Below are 27,257 nucleotides of genomic sequence, written 5' to 3' on the forward strand. Positions count from 1 at the left end.
CTAAGAAAATTGATTAACCTGCAAAATAAATAATATGTCTTTAACGTCTAACTCAGGTAAACATCGAGGTTGTCTCGTTGCTGACGTAAAAAAGAAGAATGACTATTATTAAGAAAGTCCTTAAAAACATTAGCGTACCATTTTATAACCTAAATCGCATAATGCCAAAAAGAAAGTATATGTGCATTAAATGAAGGAAATATAATTTTAATATCACAATAAGCATAGGTTTAAAATATAGTATTAAAAATAAGATGTTATGAAAATACTACAACAGCAACAAGATGACCTTTTGGAATGTGCTGAGTGACACCTATACAATAGACCCCTTACAGTACGATCAGCAACCTAAACGACACCTGCATTCGAAGTAATGAGCTTTGTTTCCAAACTTAAACTGTTGGCTCATGCCAAGGAAAGCAACTAGGGCAACAATCTGCAGCTTCCAACTAGTGAGTTCTCTCTCTCTCTCTCTCTCTCTCTCTCTCTCTCTCTCTCTCTCTCTCTCTCTCTCTCTCTCTCTCTCTCTCTCTCTCTCTCTCTCTCTCTCTCTCTCTCTCTCTCTCTCTCTCTCTCTCTCTCTCTCTCTCTCTCTCTCTCTCTCTCTCTCTCTCTCTCTCTCTCTCTCTCTCTCTCTCTCTCTCTCTCTGAATCAATCACATCACGAATATACTAATGCTTAACAAATGCAAGTGAATAGGCCTAGTGATGAAGACACAAACAAAACATTTGTCTTGTTTAACTTTAACAAAAGGAATAACAAAACACAAATAGGATCACAATGCCTACCTCTGAGGAGTCATCGGAGTCTCCAAATACGTCAGCAAAGTCAGTTGGTGTTTTAATCAGAGTCTGGTCAGCAGGCAGTGTGTTGTCATTGTAAGAGCTGGCAAACTTGAAGTCACTGGTTCGAGAACCCGTTGTCAGGTAGGCGTCATAATTGTAACTACGTAAAGTTCCTGTGCCATCAACATCTGCATAATTAGGAGGGAGATAAGCACTGGGGATGGAAACTGCTCCATCAAACAACAGTCTTGGCTTTCTCCTGTGACAAAACCTCACACCCAGGATAACAATAATAAAGGTGAGAAAAAAGGTGGACACAGACACGAGCGCAATGATCAGATAAGAAGTCATTTTCGAGTTGTTCTCCTCATAAGACATATCTTTAAGTTCGGGAACTTCAGCCAAGTTATCAGAAATGAGTAAATACATGGCACAGGTTGCAGAGAGAGAAGGCTGTCCATTATCTTTCACTGCCACAATAAGGTTCTGTTTCATGCTGTCAGATTCAGAAACGTCCCGCTGGATTCTGATCTCTCCACTGTGGAGACCAATACTGAAAAGTCCCAGATCAGTGGATTTAACAATATGATAAGACAGCCAGGCGTTCTGTCCAGAATCTGCGTCCACTGCTATCACCTTGGACACCAGAGAGCCTCCATTTGCTGCTTTGGGGACCAGCTCTGTCATGAATGAGCTTCCCTCTGGGGCAGGGTACAGTATCTGAGGAGAGTTATCATTCATATCCGTTATGAAGACACTGACAGTCACGTTACTGCTGAGGGGAGGAGAACCATTGTCTCTGGCTATCACATGGACTTTAAAGCTCCTGAACTGTTCATAATCAAATGATCTGACGGTGTGAATCACCCCCGTGTCTCCGTTAATGGATAGATAGGATGATACCGGGGATCCGTTTACATCACCAGGTAAAAGAGAGTATATCACTGTACCGTTTTGTCTCCAGTCTGGGTCTCGAGCAGTAATGGAACACAAAGTTGAACCAGGTTTGTTATTTTCAGTCACGTAGGCACTGTAGGATTGTTCCTCAAACACAGGAGGGTTGTCATTGACGTCACATATTGATAATTGGATAGTTTTAGACGAGGACAGTGGTGGAGAGCCCTTATCAGTGGCAGTGATTGTAATGTTGTAATCAGATATTATTTCGCGGTCCAGGTTATCCGTGGTCACTAGAGAATAGTAGTTTTTAATTGAAGAAACTAGCTTAAAGGGTATGTTTTGCTGAATGTAACAATTAACTTGTCGGTTTTCCTCAACGTCTCTATCCTGCACGTTAATGATACCCACTTCTGTACCAGGTTGCACGTCCTCTGGCAAGGGATTAGACAGGGATTTTAGATATATTACTGGAGCGTTATCATTCATATCAGTGATATCAATTATTACTTTCGAATTAGATGAAAGTCCATACCCATCCTTAGCATCTACACGCATCTCAAATTTAGAGTCACTCTCAAAATCAATTGGTCCAATTACTTGTATTACACCCGTTTTACTGTCTAATGAAAATGCTTTCCTCGCCCTTTCTGAAATGCGACTGAATTCAAATGTGACTTCTCCATTGATTCCCTCGTCTGCATCAGTAGCATTCACTGTAACCACTAGAGTATCTAGAGGCGAATTTTCAGGTAGATTGGCTTTGTAGACTGCCTGGCTAAACGCTGGGGCGTTATCATTAGCATCTAGCACAGTGACGTGTATGACTACAGTACCTGATCTCTGTGGAGAACCTCCGTCAACTGCAACGAGAGCTAGATTTAAACTATTTTGTTTCTCACGATCTAGCTCCTTTTCTAATACCAATTCAACATTTTTAAGACCCATCAGTATCTCCTCGAATAGACAGAACAAAATTGTCATTATTTTGTAGGCTGTAGCGCTGAACAGCATTTTGTCCTGTATCAGCATCATGCGCCTCGTTAACCCGATAGCGAGCTCCCTTGTCGGCTGACTCTCTGATTTCCCATTTAAGAATATCCTTCGGGAAATGTGGTGAATTGTCATTAACATCCTGAATCATCAGTGAAACACGATGCAATTCCAAAGGACTTTCAAGAACCAATTCAAATTTCAGAAAGCACGAAGCCTTCTCCCCACATAGTTCCTCCCTGTCGATTCTTTCACCAACGACGAGGTTTCCCATTTTAAAGTCAATTTCACAATAACGCTGATGGTCTCCCTCTGTGTCAATCCGTGCCTTACGAGTAGACATTCGACCTACATCCAGTCCAAGATCTTTAGCTATATTCCCAACAACAGATCCACGACTCATCTCCTCTGGAATAGAATAACTCAGATCTCCATTGGCAAATTGTGCAGTGAATGCAACCACGAACACAAGGTATATCAAAGATGTTCCCGTTTCCCCCATTGTTTCCATCAAAATCGTGTTTCCATCAAAATCGTGATAACGTTGAAATAATAATCTAGTTGGTGAATGATATCCTCTGAAAGAAGAAAGCTACTTATATGTTCAATTATATTGTTATAATCGACTACAGCGTTTCCGCAGCACTGATCGTTCCCTTTGTTGACTAGGCTATAGTTTATTTCAGTGGGTGGATAAGTGGATCTCTCTCATATCAGCAAGTGAACAGCGACACTGTGGGTATATTTAAGATATTACATGGTGGTGATGCACAATAATGTACTATCTTTTGCACTGTCGTACGTCCAACTTCATTAGAAAACATAAACCAAGCCAGATTGTTGGTCTTGCAAAGGCATGAAGCCAATAAAATGCAAATAAATGCAATAAGGTTCAGATGATCAACCAGATGGCCAGAAATTAAAAGGGTTAATTTAACAGCTTTTGTTTGAATCGCAGACTGTTTGTAAGTGATTTAATTTACAGCCCCCTCTAATATAAGCCCAGCATTGAACTTCAAATAATTTTCTAACCAGACTCATTGAAAACACATACCTGGTTCTGGTGACTGATGGTGTCCTTCTAATGTGTGAGGGTACCGTGTTCTTTTTTCACTTACTTACTCATTTTGGGGCCACACACACACACACACACACACACACACACACACACGCACACTTCTTTCTCCATACAATTACATATTTTTCTCCATGGGGGGAAAACATGCCCCCATGGCCCTCACGCATTAGGACAATCAGTCACCAGAGCAAGGTAAGTGTGCTTTGCATGAGTCTAAAATGGTTTAAAGTGTCATCATGTAACTTAAAAACTGTCTGACAAAAACCGAGTATAAGTTGACCACATCAACATTCAGCACCATGGAGAGAGACTGCACCGCAATGCCAAGTACTGGAGTTGTATAAAACAGAAAGATTTCCAACCCAAAATGTAAATCACTAGAAGTTCTGCCCGCTACGCGGGCAGAATTCTAGTCCCCCCCCCTAACCCCGCCAAAGAAAATGTTGTTTGGGGGTACAAAATCATGGGATAAAAATAAATAAATAAAAAAAAACCCAGAGGGTGGCCCCCCCCCCCCTTGGGGGTCCCTGGAGACAGGCCATGACCTACAGACACGGCGAAGGAAAACTGTGAAGCCACCCACAGCCAGCATGCAAGATGTTGCACATGAACTCAGCAGCCGCACTGAGGCGCTCCAACACAAACACTCTGACATTAAGCTTCACACAACAAACATCAGCGGCAAACAGTCACCACAATGACAAATAAATTACGTCCGCGGGAAAATAAGCAATGGGACTTTTGAGATGGCTAGTGGCAAAATAGGTTGACTTATTCGGATACATGCGTGTGACTGTTCGCCCCTGACGGTTCTCTGAATTTTTATTTTTAAATAGGCTCTGTCATGATTAATTGACCACACATATGAAGTGAAACAACTAAATTCTATCCAAACGATATGTTATAAGTGAATTCCGTGCCTCAAAGCAGTAGTTTGAGAGCGTTTAATAAGCGAAAATAAGAAGTGAAGGCACTCGGACAACCAACAATGGCTCCCGTTCGTCTTTTGTCAGGCTGCGAACTCGCCACCTGATTGGCCAACGTTTGCTGTCAATCACAGAACGATGAGCGACGTTGCCATGTCCAGATGTTGTAAGCGTGAAGTGGGTGTAAATTGGTTAGAGAAAGTGCGTCGACGCATGCGCAGTGTGCAGCTTTGTGTTTTTTCATGAAGCTGGTTGCTTGTTGCTCGCGCACGATCTGGCAACAGCGGTGCATACGCATGCGCAGTGCGCAGTTTTGTGGGGACATTTTCCCGTTTTGCCCTTTCAGCCAGTGTGCGGATTGTAAGGTAGATGGCTATGCCACTGACTGAAACCCATAAAAACGAAAGACAACAGTTCTCGACTCCAACCCCAAACTCAAAACTAACCTAAAATAATTCCTGTCCTCAAAATACAAGTGAACATAGTTTATCTCCTTGAATATCTTGATAGAATCTTCTGCCCCCGCCCGCCCCTCCTTTCTCTCTAAATAAACCATATGATTCTGCTGAGCTTTATTATAATTACAATTATATTATATTGTATTGTATTATATTGTATTTATTACTGATGATGAATAGAGTACAATGGACCATGTGGAAACAAGCCTGTGGGGCTTTTTGTGTTATCTTTTTAGCATAACCTTTGAGTGTACTACCTATACTATTAATACTCTTGTTAATAAATGATTCAATCAATCAATCTAAAAAAAGAAAACCTCAACAAAAGCATAAATAGTATCCTCCATGAATGAATATGTTGACAAAGTAGACACCGGAAATTAATTCTAATTTTTCTCCTCTCCCAAAACATTACTGTGCTCCAGTAAAACCTTTTGGAGATGATTCCCTTCTACAATAGCAGCTTCAGCAAAACCAACAATGCCAAGATGATCTGTCACAGTGTGCTGCGACCAACCGAGAACATCTATATGACCAAAGACACATCTGTATCACAAGGACAGTCAACCCTTCACCATCTTTTCCATTAATGGGAGTAATGCCAACAAGTTCTGTTCTGTAAATGTAAAATTGCATGTGGGTTTGCAGAGGATTATGCCTTGGAAAGTGAGATATCTATCGGTATGAATACTAAATAATATTACATGTTGTTATTAATATAGTGCAAATATTCCATTGTAAAGTACTTCAGTGCTGTTCACAGGAAACAAGAAAAAACATATTTTTTCCTAAATGGTGCTACTGGAAAGATAAAGATCTTGTAATAATGTAGCAAATAAAGACACTCATTTTTAAATTGAGATATAATGTTCTCATGAAAAACATGGATGCTGCAAGCAAACAGTGATATTGAAGCAAAAAGACTAACCATCACTTGCGATGCAGTCAAACAAAATGTTTTGTAAGATTGTATTGGAAACTACACTATCTCAGCTTGTAAGAACTCAAAGCAAAGACGTTATACTGTAAGTGAAATCAAAAGTGAAGTACATGAATAAGATGTGAAATACCTCAAGAGATTCTTCTGAATTTCCAAATGCCTCAGCAAAGTCAGATGGACTTTTTCTCAGAGTCTGGTCAGCAGGCAGTGTGTTGTCATTGTATGAACTGACAAATTTGAAGTCACTGGTTCTAGAACCTGTCGTCAGGTAGGCATCATAATTATAAGTGCTGCGTAAAGTTCCTGTGCCATCAACATCTGTATAATTCGGAGGGAGATAAGCACTGGGGATGGCAACCGCTCCATCAAACAACAGTCTGGGCTTTCTCCTGCGACAAAACTTCACACCCAGGATGACAATTATGAAGGTCAGGAAAAAGGTGGACACAGACACCAGTGCAACGATAAGATATGAGGTCAGTTTAGAGTTGTTTTCGTCATAAGACATATCTTTAAGTTCTGGAACTTCAGCCAAGTTGTCAGAAATAAGTAAATATATGGCGCAGGTGGCAGAGAGAGAAGGCTGTCCATTATCTCTCACTGCCACGATGAGGTTCTGTTTCATGCCGTCAGATTCAGAAATATCCCGCTGTGTCCTGATCTCTCCGCTGTGGAGACCAATAGTGAAAAGCCCTGGATCAGTGGACTTGACAATATGATAGGACAACCAGGCATTTTGTCCAGAATCCGCATCTACAGCTATCACCTTGGATACGAGCGAGCCCCCAAGTGCAACTTTGGGGACCAGCTCTGTCATGAAGGAGTTACCTTCCTGGCTGGGGTACAGTATTTGAGGAGAGTTGTCATTCACATCCGTTATGAAGACACTGACAGTCACATTGCTGCTGAGAGGAGGAGAACCGTTGTCTCTGGCTATCACGTGGACTTTGAAGCTCCTGAACTGTTCATAATCAAAGGATCTCACCGTGTGAATTACTCCTGTGTCTCCATTAACAGATATATAGGAAGATACAGGCGAACCATTTACCTCACCAGGTGAAAGAGAATATATCACTGTACCATTTTGTCTCCAGTCTGGGTCTTGAGCAGAAACTGGACATAAGGTGGACCCAGGCTTATTATTTTCAGTCACATAGGCGCTGTAGAACTGTTTCTCAAACACAGGTGGGTTGTCATTGATGTCACCAACTGATAAGTGGATTTTTTTAGAAGAGGATAGAGGTGGAGAGCCCTCATCAGTGGCAATGATTGTAATGTTGTAATCTGACACTAGCTCACGGTCCAGTTGTCCCATGGTCACAAGAGAATAATATTTTTTGATGGATGGAATAAGCTTAAAGGGAACATTCTGTTCAATGGAACAGTGAACTTGTCGATTATTCTCAGAGTCTCTATCCTGAACATTAATGATGCCCACCTCTGTGCCAGGTGGCACATTCTCTGGTATGGTATTAGTTAGAGATTTTAAATAAATGGCTGGGGCATTATCATTAACATCAGTTAAATCAATTATTAATGTGGAATATGACGTTAAACCTAATCCATCTTTTGCTCTTATTTGCAACTCAAATGAAGATTTATCTTCATAGTCAACTGGGCCAATAACTTTTATTTCTCCAGTTTTTTGGTTAAGAGAAAATAAATGCCTATCTTCGTCAGATAAATGATCAAAATCATAAGCTACTTCACCATTAACACCTTCATCTGCATCAGTGGCAGTCACTAGGGTAACAATGGTGTCTACAGGCGAGTTTTCAGGCAGAGTGGCTTTATAGACTGCCTGGCTAAACACTGGGGCGTTATCATTAGCATCCAGTACAGTGACGTGTATGACGACAGTACCTGATCTCTGTGGTGAGCCACCATCGAGAGCTGTAAGCAGCAATGTAACATCCTGCTGTTCTTCCCGATCTAACACTTTTTCCAAGACCAACTCGCTATATTTTCGTCCTCCACTTTTTGTGTTGACGCTTAAAATGAAGTGGTCATTTTTCTCTAAAGAATAACTCTGAACTGCATTCTGTCCTATGTCCAGATCATGGGCTTCCCCTACTAAGAAACGTGCTCCTTTAACTGCAGATTCATGTATTTCAATACTAATCTTATCCTCGTTAAATTGGGGAGCGTTGTCATTGATATCTTGTATATGGACACTAACCCGATGAAGTTCCAGAGGATTCTCCAACACGAGTTCTTCTTTTAAAACACACGTCGCCTTCTTGCCACATAGGCCTTCTCTGTCAATCCTGTCAGCGACAATCAACTCGCCAGAATTCAGCTTTATGTCAAAATACCTTTTACTACTTTCCTCGGTATCAATACGTGGATTTCGAACAGACAGTCTGGCAACCTCCAGTCCGAGGTCCTTGGCTATATTTCCAACAACAGATCCACGTTTCATCTCCTCTGGAAAAGAATAGCTTATGTCTCCTTTTACGCCACAAAATGCAACATAAACCACAGCAACGACGCAGTATTGCAGGACAATCCATTCAGTTATCTGCCTCATTTCAAAATGACCACGATTAAAGATGTTCCCAGAAAAAAATATCGGCCAACTCGTTTAGACAATAAAGAAATTATTTTAAATCGACTGCAAGCTGGTAATGTGCTTCTTCGTTTTACTGAATGAGAAGGCTTTGTATTTGTCGACGATAGTGGGTGTGGGAATGTAGTATTATTCCAAAACAAGCGCATAGCGACACCACGCGTATAAATCAGAAAAGACAGAAATTATTTCAAGTTATGAAGAATGTCGCACCATGCAACTGTACAACTTCTACGTGGTCATATAAAACAATAATGTTACAGCAAAAATCACAAAATAAGCCCCTATATATTTAATTTAATTACCTTCCTAATTTTGGTCCCATTTCTTTCTATTCGTACTATACATGTTTTATCAGTACAACTATTAGAGAGAGAGAGAGAGAGAGAGAGAGAGAGAGAGAGAGAGAGAGAGAGAGAGAGAGAGAGAGAGAGAGAGAGAGAGAGAGAGAGAGAGAGAGAGAGAGAGAGAACGAGCGAGAGAAAAAGAGAGAAAGAGAGGGAGGGATTTTTTTTGCTCAGCACCATGGACAGCAGCCGTTCACTAGTTGCAGGCAAGAGCTGCGTCTTTAGCAAACTAGGGTATAATTAATAGCCATGTCTTCACCAGCTAGTAACTGGTGAAGCTACCATTGCATTTAGGTTAGTTGTGTTTTACACCTGTGTTGGACAGCTGCTTTGCACCTGTGGCACAATATTAAGTTGTGTGCTGTCGCCTAGTGGTTTTCAATTATTTGTTTTGATAATGTTAGAGCAATCTGATGGAATGCGTGTTACCGCATACACTTGCGTGCACGTGCTTGCCTGCGAGGCTGCGTGCCAGCTACATTGACTGCGTGCCCAGCAGGCCTACTCAAGTGGTGCACTGTTAATGCCCGCGGGATTTGCATACGTTAAAGAAGCCTAGCATGCAGCTTTGTTGTTAGTACTTAAAGAAACAATAGACAGTTTAACACTTAACACCTCAATACCGCGTCTCTCAAAAAAACGGTGACAATGTTGGTCCCAGGCAACCAGAGCAATGCGAGTTCATGTCTCCTTGTGGCTGAGCGTGTCTTCGAATTAGGATACAACAACTGAACACACACACACACACACACACACACACACACACACACACACACACACACACACACACACACACACACACACACACACACACACACACACACACACACACACACACACACACACACACACACACACACACACACACACACACACACACACACACACAGCGTGTCCGGTGTGCATTCGTGATCATGCACGCACGTGCACGTTTTTGTGAACGTGACGTCATTAGCGTACAGTATGAAAGAAATCAGTACAAAACAACTGATGATGATAAGTTCACGATGGATTCATTAATTAATGTAGGAGTTAATCATTAATTCATCTATAGTTAAGCGTTAGGTGTATTAATTTGCTTGTTATTGTGAAGTCAGTGGGACCCTCATATTCATACAAGCGCATACACATGTTTGGTCTTTGTGTGTTAAGTTGAATCAGTCAAACTGACTGATACAATTTAACACAAATACTAATAATTAGCAACTGCAAGTGAATAGCCTAATGATAAAAGCTGTATGGCATATATGCACAAGCATCACACAACTAAAAACAAAACAGCAGCAGCAATAAAATACACGTATGATTACAATGCCTACCTCCGAGGAGTCATCGGAGTCTCCAAATGCATCAACAAAGTCAGTTGGTGTTTTTATCAGAGTCTGGTCAGCAGGCAGCGTGTTGTCATTGTAAGAACCGACGAACTTGAAATCGCTGGTTCTAGACCCCGTAGTCAAGTAGGCGTCATAATTGTAAGTACTGCGTAAAGTTCCAGTGCCATCAACATCTGCATAATTAGGAGGGAGATAAGCACTGGGGATGGCAACTGCACCATCAAAAAGCAGTCTTGGCTTTCTCCTGTGACAAAACCTCACACCCAGGATGACAATGATAAAGGTCAGGAAAAAGGTGGACACTGACACCAGTGCAATGATCAGATAAGAAGTCATTTTCGAGTTGTTCTCGTCATAAGATATATCTTTAAGTTCAGGAACTTCAGCCAAGTTATCAGAAATGATTAAATACATGGAACAGGTTGCAGAGAGAGAAGGCTGTCCATTATCTTTCACTGCCACAATAAGGTTCTGTTTCATGCTGTCAGATTCAGAAATGTCCCGCTGGATTCTGATCTCTCCACTGTGGAGACCAATAGTGAAAAGTCCTGGATCAGTGGATTTAACAATATTATAAGACAGCCATGCATTCTGTCCAGAATCTGCATCCACTGCTATCACCTTGGACACCAGAGAGCCCCCGTGTGCAGCTTTGGGGACTAGCTCTGTCATTAAAGAGTTGCCCGCTGGTGCAGGGTACAGTATCTGAGGAGAGTTGTCATTCACATCCGTTATGAAGACACTGACAGTCACGTTACTGCTGAGAGGGGGAGAACCATTGTCTCTGGCCATCACATGAACTTTAAAGCTCCTGAACTGTTCATAATCAAATGATCTGACGGTGTGGATCACTCCTGTATCTCCGTTAATGGATAGGTAGGAGGATGCCGGGGAACCGTTTACATCTCCGGGTAAAAGAGAGTAAATCACTGTGCCGTTTTGTCTCCAGTCTGGGTCTCGAGCAGTAATGGAACATAAAGTTGAACCAGGTTTGTTATTCTCAGTCACGAAGGTGCTGTAGGACTGTTCCTCAAACACAGGCGGGTTGTCATTGACGTCACCCACTGATAAATGAATGGTTTTAGAGGAGGACAGAGGTGGAGAGCCCTCATCAGTGGCAGTGATTGTAATGTTGTAATTTGACACTAGTTCACGGTCCAGGTGTCCTGTGGTGACCAGAGAGTAGTAATTTTTAATTGAAGAAACAAGTTTGAAAGGAACGTTTTCCGGAATTGAGGAGCGGACTTGTCGGTTTTTCTCAAAGTCTCTATCTTGCACGTTAATGATGCCCACTTCAGTACCAGGTTGCACGTTCTCTGGTATTGGATTAGACAGGGATTTTAGATATATTACTGGAGCATTGTCATTCATATCAGTGATATCAATTATTACTTTAGCATCAGATGAAAGTCCATACCCATCCTTGGCATATATACGCATCTCATATTTAGGGTCACTCTCGAAATCAATCGACCCTGTTACTTTAATTTCACCCGTTTTACTGTCCAGTGAAAATGCTTTTCTGGCTCTTTCTGATATGCGACTGAATTCATATGTGACCTCTCCATTGATTCCCTCGTCAGCATCAGTAGCATTTACTGTAACCACTAGAGTATCTAGAGGTGAGTTTTCGGGTAGACTAGCTTTATAGATGGCCTGGCTAAACACTGGGGCGTTATCATTAGCATCTAGCACAGTGACGTGTATGACTACAGTACCTGATCTCTGTGGAGAGCCTCCGTCAACTGCAACGAGTGCTAGATTTAAACTATTTTGTTTCTCACGATCTAGCTCCTTTTCTAATACCAATTCAACATTTTTAGACCCATCATTATCTCCTTGAATAGACAGAACAAAATTGTCATTATTTTGTAAACTGTAACGCTGTACCGCATTTTGCCCAATATCAGCGTCGTTTGCCTCGTTAATGCGATAGCGAGCTCCTTTAGTAGCAGATTCTCTTATTTCTAGTTTTACTGTATCCTTTGGGAAAACTGGAGAATTGTCATTAACATCCTGAATCAGCAGCGAAACACGATGCAATTCCAAAGGGCCCTCTAGAACCAACTCAAATTTGACCATGCAGGAAATCTTCTCCCCACATAACTCCTCTCTGTCGATTCTCTCTCCAACGACGAGGTTTCCCGTTTTTAAATCAATATCACAACAATGCTGGCGGTCTCCCTCGGTGTCAATACGCGCCTTACGATCTGACATTCTTCTTGCCTCCAGTCCGAGATCTTTAGCTATATTCCCAACAACAGAGCCATGTTTCATCTCCTCCGGTATAGAATAGCTCAGATCTCCATTGGTAAATTGGACGAAGACTGCAACTCCGCACAAAAAGCCCAGCAGGGATTTCAATTTGTGCCCCATTGTCTTTTAAGAAACGTGATACCAATATGTAGGTTAATCTAGTCAGTGAATGCCATATCTGTCTTTTTTTAAATAAACGAATATCGACAGGAAATTTTAGAAGTATAAGCGACCTGTACTGTTTCTACAGCAATGGAACCTTCCTTTTGTAGACTACCCATTTATTTCAGTAGGAGGACCTCTCTCATCATCTGGTGAACAGCGACACTTTGGGTATATTACAGTTATTACAGGTGAATGGCAGTGATCAGAGCAAATTATCATAGTCACTACAATTCAATCACGTGTATAATCTTCTTCCATCCAAATCTAAAATACTGTATTGACCAATGAACAAAACAAAAAAAAACTTAAACCTATGTGTTGCAAAAACAACACAGCCACAACAATTGCAAATAACCGTGATAATGTGATAGGCAGCATCAAGACAAGCCTATGACCACATTCAGCACCACGGACAGAGACAGAGCGGTAGCCTACTATGACAGAGTGTTGGACAGAGACCAGAGAATGAGAATGGAATATAACTCTTAAAGGGATTACGTTGTTGGTACAGTGAGCATCTAAGTCTAAGAGTATCTAAAATCATCATTACAAAATGTCAAGTAAATATTCAGATAATTATTTCAATGGCATATGTTAATGCATTTTATTTCGCAATAGCATTTTAGTGGGTATTAGATTACAAATGACGGGTAAACTTAATGATGTTGTTTTGAAAGTAAACTCCAGATATCACAAGTGAAATGACTAGTATGGCAACTTCAATCAAAAGGTTGATATTTGACAACAGGACAAGTGATTGGTCTCAGGGGGTTTTGTGTTATCCTTTAAGCATTATTGTATAACTGTACCTCTGTAATGTTTGCAAACTGTTAATAAAGTATTCAATCAAATCTGCATAAAATGCTTAATATGTACAGTAATCCAAGCAAATATTTGACCTGTGCGATCAAAGCAAAACATAAATATCTGGACACAATGTTTCCAGTTCTAGATTAAAACATTGTGGCAATAAAACAGGGACAAGGTTTTATTCCGATTTTTTGTAATGGTTTGTGCATGGTAAATACCAGAAATATAAGTGGATTAAAGTTTACTCTACTGATAGACAACCAACAAGGACATATTTATAAGTACATTACAAATTCAAATCTACATATCCCTCTGTCAGACAGAAAAGCGAAACCATGAAACAAAAGCCCTTCCCTATAACAAAAGCAGCTGCCATAGTAAACAATGAAATGAACTTTCACACATTTCAGAGACCTACTGAGAACCCTCACACAGTGCAATCTGAAACGTACTTGCATCACAAAGTTGGGTTGGGTGTCAACCCTTTACAATCCTTTACATTTAATAAGTAACGCAAGTTCAGTCGGGAAGTTGTAACTAGCCTAAAGCAAATTTTGCACATTTAAAAGCAAACCAATCATCATTAACTGAGGCATATTACTAGGCTACTAACCAAGTCAATGCACATAAATGAAGCAGCAAGCCATAAAAGCAGATCTGGTCAACCAAAATCAAACCCATCGACACCACTTAAACAACAATAAACTTATAATATCAATATGTAAGTTTTCCTGGCTGGAAGGGAGTTACGCAATTACATTTTCTGATATAAAATTACAAATGTGTTTAGATGGAATCCATGGAAAGTAAATATTAAAAGGCATGACAAATCTAAACATTCAAAATTAAAAACTAGAATGGGTAAAAGTATCCCAACTTTCATTTAGCAGATTTTGCAGCAAAGTGCAATATCAGGGTATACCGGGCATGAACCCTAGTCGAGGAAGAACAGGATAAGCGGCCAAGAGCAAGTTAAGTAGTACTTCAGTGCTTTTCAAAGCAAAGGACAGGCAAAACTACATTGAACGCTGATAGGCTGTATGTACATGTAAAGAATCAAAATATTGCTTGAATAGATCATGTAAAAAAGTCAAGTAAATAAAAGAGATGTGAAATACCTCAAGAGATTCCTCAGAGTTTCCAAATGCCTCAACAAAGTCGGATGGACTTTTTCTCAGAGTTTGGTCTGCAGGCAACGTGTAGTCATTGTATGAGCTGACAAACTTGAAGTCACTGGTTCTAGACCCTGTCGTCAAGTAGGCATCATAATTGCAAGTACTGCGTAAAGTTCCTGTGCCATCAACCTCTGCATAATTAGGAGGGAGATAAGCACTGGGGATGGCAACAGCTCCATCAAACAACAGTCTGGGCTTTCGTCTGCGACAAAACCTCACACCCAGGATAACAATAATGAAAGTCAGAAAAAAGGTGGACACCGACACAAGCGCAATGATCAGATAAGAAGTCAGTTTCGAGTTGTTCTCATCATAGGACAAGTCTTTTAGTTCAGGAACTTCAGCCAAGTTATCAGAAATAAGTAAATACATGGCACAGGTGGCAGAGAGAGAAGGCTGCCCATTATCCTTTACTGCCACAATGAGGTTCTGTTTCATGCTGTCAGATTCAGCAATGTCTCTCTGTGTCCTGATCTCTCCGCTGTGGAGACCAACAGTAAAAATTCCTGGATGTGTGGATTTGACAATATGATAGGACAGCCAGGCATTCTGTCCAGAGTCTGCATCAACTGCTATCACCTTGGACACCAAAGTGCCCCCTTGAGCACTTTTGGGGACCAGTTCAGTCATGAATGAGGTTCCCTCCTGGGTGGGGTAGAGTATTTGAGGAGAGTTGTCATTAACATCTGTTATGAAGACACTGACAGTCACATTGCTGCTGAGAGGAGGAGACCCGTTGTCTCTGGCCATAATGTGGACTTTAAAACTCCTGAACTGTTCAAAATCAAACGACCTCACAGCGTGGATTACCCCTGTGTCTCCGTTAATGGAGAGATAGGAAGACACCGGGGAACCATTGATCTCACCAGGTAAAAGGGAATAAATGACTGTACCATTTTGCCTCCAGTCTGTGTCTAGCGCTGTAACGGAGCATAAAGTGGATCCAGGTTTATTATTTTCAGTCACGTGGGCGCTGTAGACATTTTCTTCAAACACAGGTGGGTTGTCGTTGATGTCACCAACTGATAACTGAATAGTTTTAGAAGAGGATAGAGGTGGAGAGCCCTCATCAGTGGCAGTGACTGTAATGTTGTAATCTGATACTAGTTCACGGTCAAGTTGTCCTGTGGTCACTAGGGAATAGTAGTTTTTGATGGATGGAACAAGTTTAAAGGGGAGATTCTGTACAATGGAACAGTACACCTTTCGATTATTTTCAGAATCTCTATCCTGAACATTAATGATGCCCACCTCTGTACCAAGTGGGACATTCTCTGGTATGGGGTTAATCAGAGTTTTTAATTCAATGACAGGGGCATTATCATTAACATCAATTAAATCAATGATTAATGTGGAATATGATGTCAATCCTAATCCATCTTTTGCTTTTATTTGTAATTCAAATGAAGACCTTTCTTCATAGTCAACTAGGCCAATTACCTTCACTTCACCATTTTTGGGGTTAAGAGAAAACAAATGTCTATCCTCGTCAGATAAATGATCAAAATCATACATTACTTCGCCATGAACACCTTCATCTGCATCAGCAGCAGTCACTGTGGTAACAATGGTGTCTACAGGCGAGTTTTCAGGCAGACTGGCTTTATAGACGGCCTGGCTAAACACTGGGGCGTTATCATTAGCATCCAGTACAGTGACGTGTATGACGACAGTACCTGATCTCTGTGGTGAGCCACCATCGAGAGCTGTAAGCAGTAATTTAACATCCTGCAGTTCTTCCCGATCTAACTCTTTTTCCAAGACTAACTCACTATATTTTCTTCCGCCACTTTTTGTGTTGACATTGAAAATAAAGTGTTCATTTTTCTCTAAAGAATAAGTCTGAACTGCATTTTGTCCTACGTCCAGATCATGTGCTTCCCCTACTAAGAAACGTGCTCCTTTATCCGCCGATTCATATATTTCAATAGTTATCTTGTTTTCGTTGAATTGTGGAGAATTGTCGTTGATATCTTGTATATGGACACTAATGCGATGAAGTTCCAGAGGATTCTCCAACACGAGTTCCACTTTTAAAACGCACGTCGCCTTCTTGCCACATAGGCCTTCTCTGTCAATCCTGTCGGCGACGATCAACTCACCAGAATTCAGCTTTATGTCAAAATACCTTTTACGGCTCCCCTCGGTATCAATACGTGGATTTCGAGCAGACAGCCTGGCAACTTCCAGACCGAGGTCCTTGGCTATATTCCCAACAACAGATCCACGTTTCATCTCCTCTGGAAAAGAATAGCTTGTGTCTCCATTTACGTAGCATAATGCGAGATAAATCACAGCAACGACGCAGTATTTCGCAGCAATCCACTCAGTCATCTTCCTCATTTCAAGATGACGCAAGTGACGAAAAAGCAAAAGATTTGTTTAAGAAGAATGTCCAATCGGCCGTAATATTGTGCTTCCTCCTTCGGGTTAAGGCTACTCATTACTGAACAAAAATAGCCTTTGTATTCATCGATCCCAGTGGGTGTGGGAATGGATACAAAATCAAGCATATAGCGACACCAAGTGTGCAAACCACAAAATTGAAACAAGCAAATGATTTCGTGTATGAATATGCAGTATGGCATTTGCGGCAGTACGGTTCTGTACATGGCATATCAAGCAATAATTAAACAGAGGGAAATAAGAGGGGGGAGAGGCAAGAGACAGAGAGACAGAGAGACAGAGAGACAGAGAGACAGAGAGAGAGAGACAGAGACAGAGAGAAGGAATATCTGGGTTTGGTTTCCAGCACCATGGACAGCAGCCGTTCAACAGTGACTGCAGGCAAGAGCTGCGTCTTGATTGAATAGGATTAACTGTAATCAACGTCTTCACCATATATACCATATCTATAGGCTTGTGTATTGCATACACAGATGGCCTCTTAATTTTCCATTTGGCTAAAGAGATTAAGGTAATTTTGCCATTACATAAGAAGTGTGAACATGTGCCTACCTCAGGTGACCCCTCACACTCAGAGTCTCCAAATGTCTCAGCAAAGTCAGATGGACTCTTTCTCATTGTCTGGTCTGCAGGCAGCGTGTTGTCATTATAGGATGTGACAAACTTGAAGTCACTGGTTCTAGATCCCGTAGTTAAATAAGCATCATAGTTGTAGGTGCTGCGTAAAGTTCCTGTGCCGTCTACATCCGCGTAATTAGGAGGGAGATAAGCGCCAGGGATGGCAACCGCTCCATCAAACAACAGTCTGGGCTTTCTCCTGCGACAAAACCTCACACCCAGGATAATAATAATGAAGGTCAGAAAGAAGGTGGAAACAGACACCAGTGCGATGATCAGATATGAAGTCAGTTTAGAGTTGTTCTCATCAATGGACATGTCCTTTAGTTCTGGAACTTCGGCCAAGTTATCAGAAATAATAAAATGCATGGCACAAGTGCCAGAGAGAGAAGGTTGTCCGTTATCTTTCACTGCCACGATGAGGTTCTGTTTCATGCTGTCAGATTCAGAAATGTCCCGCTGTGTCCTGATCTCTCCGCTGTGGAGACCAATGGTGAAAAGTCCTGGATCTGTGGATTTGACAATATGATAAGACAGCCATGCGTTTTGTCCGGAGTCTGCGTCCACTGCAATTACCTTTGACACTAGGGAGCCACTGCGCGCAGCTTTGGGGACCAATTCTGTCAGGAAAGAGTTGCCCTCTACGGCGGGGTACAGTATTTGAGGAGAGTTGTCATTCACATCCGTTATGAAGACACTGACAGTCACGTTGCTACTGAGTGGGGGAGAACCGTTGTCTCTGGCCATCACATGGACTTTAAAGTTCCTAAATTGTTCATAATCAAACGCCCTTACTGCATGAATTCCCCCCGTATCTCCATTAATTGATAGGTAGAATGACACTGGCACACCATTCACCTCACCAGGTAACAGAGAATAGATCACTGTGCCATTTTGTCTCCAGTCTGGGTCTCGGGCAGTAACGGAACATAAATTGGAACCTGGTTTATTATTTTCAATCACGTAGGCGCTGTAGAATTGTTCTTCAAACACAGGTGGGTTGTCGTTGACGTCACCTACTGATAATTGAATAGTTTTAGAGGAGGACAGAGGTGGCGATCCCTCATCAGTTGCAGCTATTGTTATATTGTAATCTGACACTAGTTCACGGTCAAGCTCACCCGTAGTTACAATAGAATAATAGTTTTTAATAGATGGAATTAGCTTAAAGGGGACGTTTTGTTCAATGGAGCACCGAACCTGTCGGTTACTCTCAGAGTCTCTGTCTTGTACATTAATAATGCCAACCTCTGTGTCAGGAGGCAGGTTCTCTGGAATTTGGCTTGTGAGGGATTTAATGAATATGATAGGGGGGTTGTCGTTTACATCTGTTATTTCAATTAATAATGTACATGTTGACACTAATCCAAGGCCATCTTTTGCAGTAATTTGCATCTCATAATTGGACAGTTGTTCATAATCTATTGATCCGCTTACTTTTACTTCACCGGTATTCTGATCGAGTGTGAAAACGTTATTTGTATCTGAAATGTGATCTAGTTCGTACGTCACATCTCCATTCACTCCCTCGTCTGCATCAGTAGCACTTACTGTAACCACTACAGTATCTAGAGGACAGTTTTCAGGCAGGCTGGCTTTATAAACTGCCTGGCTAAACACAGGGGCGTTATCATTAGCATCCAGTACAGTAATGTGTATGACTACACTTCCTGATCTCTGAGGTGCACCGCCATCTGTAGCGATAAGCACAATAGTTAACTCCTGCTGTTGCTCTCTGTCTAGCTCTTTCTCTAAAATTAACTCACTATATTTGCCTCCACCACTTTTCCCATGAACGTTTAAATTGAAGTTTTCATTTGTCTGTAGAGTGTAGCTTTGAATTGTATTTTGTCCGATGTCGGCATCGTGCGCTTCATCTAAACGAAAGCGGTTTCCTTTATCTGCGGATTCGTGTATTTCAAATTTGATTGTATCCTTTTTAAATTGCGGAGAATTGTCGTTTATATCTTGTACATGAAGGCTAATACGGTGTAACTCTAAAGGATTCTCTATAACAAGCTCTTGTTTTAAAATGCAGGATGCCTTCTTACCACAGAGGCCCTCTCTATCAATCCTGTCGGCAATAAGCAAATCCCCGTTACTTAGATTAATGTCACAATACCGTTTGCTGTTCCCCTCCGTATCAATACGGGCCTTTCGAGCCGATAGTTTGTCCACCTGAATCCCCAAATCCTTGGCTATGTTTCCAATAACATAACCGCGTTTCATCTCTTCTGGAAACGAATAGGTGACATCTCCATGTACGATTTGCAGCACGAGAAGAAAGAATCCTAAGTAGCCAACCAGACCATGCATTATAAATCCTTTGTGCTCCATTCTTTTCCTTTAGACAAAACAAATACACTAAATAATGATGCTGTTCATAAAAAAATGCTGTCTGACCAAGCCAGTAAAATGTCTGCGTATCAACATGGGAAGATGAGAATGCCCACGATTGTCCTTGTTGGCAAACGCAGAAGCCGTGGTGTCCATCCAAGCTAGTTGGTGATGTGTAAAAAGACGTAGTGTGATTTGAGATCAGTTAGTGGACAGCGACACTTTGAGTCAGTTCTAGCTATTACATCATATTGAAAACAGGGCTAGTGAAATGTAAAGCATTGCTTCATGGAGCTTAAGGGGCCTTGGACAATAAAAAAAAAAGATATGTGCTCTACATGATATTTAAATTAACAGCTATTGTAAAAAATAGAAAATAAAAAAAATAATAACGAAATGGTTTTCTCTTGATTTCAGCACTACGGATAGCGAAATAAATCAACTTAAGAAGTACAGTACAGCCCCCAATCCCAGTCGCACACTGTTGAAGCGAATTCACACAATGTGTGGTCCACCATATCCTCTCATTTGATATATATATATATATATACACACATATATATATACACACATATATATATATATATATATATATATATATATATATATATATATATATGCAGGAGAGATGTTATTTCAGCACCATGGACAGCAGCCATTCTCCAGTGCAAGCAAGAGCTCCGTCTTTAACAAACTAGGGTATAAATAATAGACAGCTGACATTGCATTTAGCCCAGTATAGTTGTGTTTTGCAGTTGTGTTGGACAGCGGCACAATATTACAACACGAGTACTGACATGGAATCTGGCTAATTGTGTTATGAAATAGTTTTGCAACTTTTGCGGCAGTACGGTAGTGGCATATAAAACTATAATTAAGAGCAGAGAGGGAGAAAGAGAGAGAGAGAGTGAAACAGACAGACAAAGAGACAGAGAGACAGTATATCTGTTTTTCTAGCACCATGGACAGCGGCAGTTCACCGCAAACTATAATACACAGATGGCCTCTTAATGTTCCATTCGGCTATAGAGTTTAAGGTCATTTTGACCTGGTATAAGAAGTGTGAAAATGTGCCTACCTCAGGTGACCCCTCACCCTCAGAGTCTCCAAATGTCTCAGCAAAGTCAGATGGACTCTTTCTCATTGTCTGGTCTGCAGGCAGCGTGTTGTCATTATAGGATGTGACAAACTTGAAGTCACTGGTTCTAGATCCCGTAGTTAAATAGGCGTCATAGTTGTAGGTGCTGCGTAAAGTTCCTGTGCCGTCTACATCTGCGTAATTAGGAGGAAGATAAGCGCCAGGGATGGCAACCGCTCCATCAAACAACAGTCTGGGCTTTCTCCTGTGACAAAACCTCACACCCAGGATGACAATAATGAAGGTCAGAAAAAATGTGGAAACGGACACCAGTGCGATGATCAGATATGAGGTCAGTTTAGAGTTGTTCTCATCAATGGACATGTCCTTTAGTTCTGGAACTTCAGCCAAGTTATCAGAAATAAGTAAATATATGGAACAGGTGGCAGAAAGAGAAGGTTGTCCGTTATCTTTCACTGCCACAATGAGGTTCTGTTTCATGCTGTCAGATTCAGAAATGTCCCGCTGTGTCTTGATCTCTCCACTGTGGAGACCAATAGTGAAAAGTCCTGGATCAGTGGATTTGACAATATGATAAGACAACCAGGCATTCTGTCCAGAATCTGCATCCACTGCTATCACTTTGGACACCAGGGAGCTCCCGTGCGCAGCTTTGGGGACCAGCTCCGTCAGAAAAGAGTTGCCCTCTGGGGCGGGGTACAGTATCTGAGGAGAGTTGTCATTCACGTCCGTTATGAACACATTGACAGTAACGTTGCTGCTGAGTGGAGGAGAACCGTTGTCTCTGGCCATAATGTGGACTTTAAAGCTCCTGAGCTGTTCATAATCGAACGACCTCACAGCGTGGACCACCCCTGTGTCACCATTAACAGATACGTAGGAGGATACCGGGGAACCGTTAACCTCACCAGGTAAAAGAGAGTAAATCACTGTTCCATTTTGTCTCCAGTCTGGGTCTCGAGCAGTAATGGAAGACAAAGTCGAGCCAGGTTTGTTATTTTCAGTCACGTAGGCCTTGTAGGACTGCTCTCCAAACACAGGTGGGTTGTCGTTCACATCACCTACTAATAACTGAATAGTTTTAGATGAGGACAGCGGTGGAGAGCCCTCATCAGTAGCAGTGATTGTAATGTTGTAATCTGACACAAGTTCACGGTCCAATTCTCCCGTGGTCACTAGAGAATAATAGTTTTTGATGGAAGGAACGAGCTTAAAAGGGATGTGTTGGTCAATGGAGCAGCGGACCTGTCTGTTATTCTCAGAGTCTCTGTCCTGGACGTTAATAATGCCCACTTCTGTACCAGGTGGCACGTTCTCTGGTATGGGGGTTGTTAGGGATTTAATATATATTACAGGGGCATTGTCATTAATATCAATCAGATTGATCATAACCTTAGCGTATGAGCTTAATCCAAGACCATCTTTAGCTGTGACTCGTAATTCAAATGAAGCCACCTTCTCAAAGTCAGTAGTACCAATTACTCTAATTTCTCCCGTTTTACTATCAATAGAAAATAGTTTCTCATCCTCTTCTGACACATGACCAAAATCATACGACACTTCTCCATTCAACCCTTCATCTGCATCAGTAGCACTCACTGTAACCACCACAGTATCTATAGGAGAGTTTTCAGGCAGACTGGCTTTATATACAGCCTGGCTAAACACTGGGGCGTTATCATTAGCATCCAGTACAGTGACGTGTATGACTACCGTACCCGATCTCTCCGGTATGCCCCCATCCACAGCTGTGAGAGACAAATTCATGTCTTGCCGTCTTTCTCTATCAAGTGTGTTCTCTAATACGATTTCAACCGTGTTGCTGTCTACTTTTAGCACAAAATTCTGATTATTTTGTAGGTTGTACCTTTTAACTGAATTTGTACCTATATCCGCGTCGTGTGCCTCTTCTATCAAAAAAGTAGTGCCCTTGACCGCAGATTCGCTTATTTCCATTCGAATCATATCCCTTTTAAATTGCGGAGAGTTGTCATTTATATCTTGAACATGGAGACTAATGCGACGCAGCTCTAATGGATTCTCCAGTACGAGTTCCTGTTTTAAAATGCAGGATGCTTTCTTGCCACAAAGACGCTCTCTGTCCATCCGCTCAGCGACTATCAAGTCCCCGGTTTTCAAATTGATATCACAATATTTGTCGTTATTCCCTTCAGTATCAATACGAGCCTTGCGTGATGACAGGCTACCAATCTCAAGCCCGAGGTCTTTGGCCATATTTCCAATAACAGATCCCAATTTCATCTCCTCTGGAAAAGAAAAGCTTACATCTCCACTGACGATTTGAAGCCCAAGCAGAACAATCACGAAGCGAATGACAAAGCCAATTTTTGAAAATCCTTGGTGGTGTTGTTCCATCATTTAGCAAGATAGGCCTACACAACAATTAAAATTAATGTATGTTTTAGATTGTATTACTTTCAAATGATAAACACATACGAAACTAAACCAGATAGATAAAGAGTAAAACAACACAGGACTCACAGACGCATTCCCAACACTACACGGAGAACACTGGGTGGAGATGTTCACTATTGGTAATAGAAGCTTCAAGTAAACTGACCGACAGCGACACAATGTGTCCTTTTCTGATATCACATACAGCATGCGTATTTTCCATAACATTATGTAGCCATATTATTTCATCACATGGAGTAGCAGACGAGAGATATGCAACATTATTGCTAGTAATCAACGTTGTCTGCATATTTAAAAAAAAAAGCATTAAAACAAACTGCAGTGGTGGGAAACAGCGAGAAACCGGTAAGCAAATAAGTTTACAAAACATTCAAATAAACATGTCACTTCAAAGGCTTTTTCTTGTCTATTTCTTTCTTTTTTCTCAAACATGAACCTAATCTATAACCTTCCCCCACCCTTTCAGCTGAACTAAAACAGGAATGAAGAAGACAAAACGATTTGTCGACAAGTCATAACATCCAGCCAGGCCTCAAACTGGTGGCTGATGAAAGACTTCAAAATCCCAATGAAAACACTTTAAATCACCAATAAATCAACAAGCTGTCGAAATGTATTAGATGGTGTCCGCAAACCAAAGATAGAAAGGTAATATTTGGCAGTGTTAGAAAATCACATAAAATACCGTGACAAGTATACCATTGCAACATTCACTTCACTCAGACGTTGTTTTGCCTTTCAGGACCATGGACAGAGTCTTGTGAAGTTGTTACAGGTCATCAGGGCATTGTGGGCAACATTGTCTCTGTGATGAATAAAATAAAACTCCCAATTGTTTTGAAAACTCCTATAGGCAAAGGGAGGAGTGCCCTTATGACGATAAGACAACCATTTGCTCGCAAAAAGCGATTTCCACTGGTTCACATGACGACTATGACAACATCGTCTTCTGTGTACATACAGTAGGCCTACTGTAAAGAGGCCTATAGCTGTCGGACAGCATCATCATCTGTGTTGTAGTAGGCCTATAGCTGTCAGACAGAAGGATTGTTTAAAGTCCTATTCTAACTGAACAAAGTTGTTTAACAAATTCAAAAAGATAGTTCCCAATAAATAAATACATACATGTCTTAGATGTTATGAGAGTGTATACGCAAGTCAAAGGCACGTGAATATGAATTAAAGCAACGGTGAAGCCTACCTCGGGGGATGAATCGGAGTCTCCAAATGCCTCAGCAAAGTCAGTTGGTGTTTTTCTCAGAGTCTGGTCAGCAAGCAGTGTGTTGTCATTGTATGAGCCGACAAACTTGAAATCACTGGTTCTAGAACCTGTCGTCAAGTAGGCGTCATAATTGTAAGTGCTGCGTAAAGTTCCAGTGCCATCAACGTCTGCGTAATTAGGAGGGAGATACGCGCTGGGAATGGCAACGGCTCCATCAAACAACAGTCTGGGCTTTCTCCTGTGACAAAACCTCACACCCAGGATAACAATAATGAAGGTCAGAAAAAACGTGGACACTGAGACCAGTGCTATTATCAGATAATAAGTCAGTTTAGAGTTGTTCTCGTCATAAGACATATCTTTCAATTCTGGTACTTCAGCCAAGTTATCAGAAATAAGTAAATACATGGCACAGGTGGCAGAGAGAGATGACTGTCCATTATCTGTCACTGTCACGATGAGGTTTTGTTTCATGCTGTCAGATTCAGAAATGTCCCGCTGGGTTCTGATCTCTCCACTGTGGAGGCCGATTGTGAAAAGCCCTGGAGCCGTGGATTTGACAATATGATAGGACAGCCAGGCATTCTGTCCGGAGTCTGCGTCCACTGCTATCACCTTGGACACCAGAGAGCCTCCTTGCGCAGCTTTGGGGATCAGTTCAGTCATGAATGAGTTGCCCTCTAAGGCGGGGTACAGTATCTGAGGAGAGTTGTCATTCACATCCATTATGAAGACACTGACAGTCACGTTGCTGCTGAGTGGCGGGGAACCGTTGTCTCTCGCCATCACATGCACTTTGAAACGCCTAAACTGCTCATAATCAAACGACCTCACCGCGTGGATCACCCCCGTGTCGCTGTTGACAGAAATGTAGGATGATGCTGGAGAGCCGTTCACGTCACCAGGTAGGAGAGAATACATCACTGTACCATTTTGTCTCCAGTCTGGGTCTCGAGCATTGACAGTGCATAAAGTTGAACCAGGTTTGTTATTTTCACTCATGTAGGCGCTGTAGAACTGTTCATCAAACACAGGCGGGTTGTCATTGACGTCACCTACTGATAACTGAATAGTTTTAGTGGAGGACAGAGGTGGAGAGCCCTCATCAGTGGCAGTGATTGTAATGTTGTAATCATGCACGACTTCACGGTCGAGCTCTCCCGTAGTGATCAGAGAATAATAGTTTTTGATTGATGGTATGAGCTTAAAAGGGACGTGGTGTTGAATCGAGCAGTGGACTTGTCGGTTATTCTCCGAGTCTCCATCTTGCACGTTAATGATGCCCACCTCTGTGCCAGGTGACACATTTTCGGGTATGGGGTTAATAAGAGATTTCAAATATATTATAGGGGCATTGTCGTTCACATCTGTGATATCAAATATCACTTTGGAATCTGATGTAAGTCCATATCCGTCTTTGGCTTCTATGCGCATTTCATACATTGACTCTTCTTCGAAATCCAAAAGCCCTATCACTTTGATCTCCCCTGTGGTTTGGTTTAAAGTAAACATTTTCCTAGCTTTCTCTGAAATACGACTGAACTCATACATCACTTCACCATTAACACCTTCGTCTGCATCGGTAGCACTCACTGTTACCACTGTACTATCGAGAGGAGAATTTTCAGGCAGACTGGCTTTATAGATTGCTTGGGTAAACACTGGGGCGTTATCATTAGCATCCAGTACAGTGACATGTATAATTGCAGTACCTGTTCTTTGGGGGATGCCTCCATCTAATGCAGTGAGCAGTAATTCCATTTCGTGTTGTTCCTCGCGGTCTAATTCTTTATCCAAGACTAATTCTGCAAATTTACTTCCATCTTGTTTTGACTGAATTGTCAGGGCCAAGTGATCATTCCTCTGTAAAACGTAGCTTTGAACTGTGTTTTTTCCTATGTCTATGTCGTGAGCCTCATTGACACGAAAACGAGCTCCTTTAACTGCCAACTCACTGATTTCTATCTTGATTGATTCTTTAGTAAACATGGGAGCATTATCATTTATATCTTGTATTTGGACTGCAATGCGATGTAATTCTAACGGTCCTTGTAAGACCAGTTCAAACCTAATGATACAAGAAACCTTCTCACCACAAATCTCTTCTCTATCAATTCTCTCTGCTACTGTCAAGTCCCCAGATATAACATTTAGGTCACAATATCGTTTATGCTTCCCATCGCTGTCTATACGGGCCTTGCGAACAGACAATGTTCTCGTATCCAGTCCGAGATCCTTAGCTATATTTCCAACAACAGACCCACGTTGTAACTCCTCTTGGATAGAATAGCTTAAATCTCCATTTCCAACATGCAACATCCGAAGAAAGAAAGCAAATCCACAGAGCAGGCCTAGTACTGAAAATCCATTGTGCCCCATCGTAAGGACTGACTGTAACTTCCAAC

General features: G+C 41.5%; 4 protein-coding genes across 4 annotated transcripts; all 4 read right to left on the bottom strand.

Moving 5' to 3' along the window:
- Window positions 1–47: 47 nt before the first annotated feature.
- LOC308075598 (protocadherin gamma-A11-like) lies at window positions 48–8,608 on the bottom strand (the record flags this gene model as incomplete). The annotated part of the gene is made up of 3 exons (XM_080415544.1): window positions 48–80; window positions 790–2,519; window positions 7,942–8,608. 3 exons carry the CDS (start codon window positions 8,606–8,608, stop codon window positions 48–50), a joined length of 2,430 nt encoding a protein of 809 aa, XP_080271670.1.
- Window positions 8,609–9,568: 960 nt separating this feature from the next.
- On the bottom strand, window positions 9,569–17,133 carry LOC308075599 (protocadherin gamma-A11-like; the record flags this gene model as incomplete). Its single annotated transcript, XM_080415545.1, has 3 exons — window positions 16,411–17,133; window positions 10,314–12,046; window positions 9,569–9,574 (listed from the first exon to the last, which is right to left on the bottom strand). Exons 1-3 carry the CDS (start codon window positions 17,075–17,077, stop codon window positions 9,569–9,571), a joined length of 2,406 nt encoding a protein of 801 aa, XP_080271671.1. The 5' UTR covers window positions 17,078–17,133.
- A 453-nt stretch (window positions 17,134–17,586) lies between these two features.
- On the bottom strand, window positions 17,587–19,987 carry LOC308075600 (protocadherin gamma-A11-like; the record flags this gene model as incomplete). Its single annotated transcript, XM_080415546.1, has 2 exons — window positions 17,587–17,637; window positions 17,693–19,987. 2 exons carry the CDS (start codon window positions 19,985–19,987, stop codon window positions 17,587–17,589), a joined length of 2,346 nt encoding a protein of 781 aa, XP_080271672.1.
- Window positions 19,988–20,726: 739 nt separating this feature from the next.
- Window positions 20,727–26,841, bottom strand: LOC308075601 (protocadherin gamma-A12-like; the record flags this gene model as incomplete). Its single annotated transcript, XM_080415547.1, has 3 exons — window positions 20,727–20,789; window positions 21,174–22,255; window positions 25,908–26,841. The coding sequence occupies 3 exons, from the start codon at window positions 26,839–26,841 to the stop codon at window positions 20,727–20,729; spliced, it is 2,079 nt and encodes a 692-aa protein (XP_080271673.1).
- Window positions 26,842–27,257: the final 416 nt, after the last annotated feature.

This window comes from Gymnoscopelus braueri (assembly GCF_963280865.1).
Source record: "Gymnoscopelus braueri genome assembly, chromosome: 20".
NCBI classification, from domain to species: Eukaryota; Metazoa; Chordata; class Actinopteri; order Myctophiformes; family Myctophidae; genus Gymnoscopelus; species Gymnoscopelus braueri.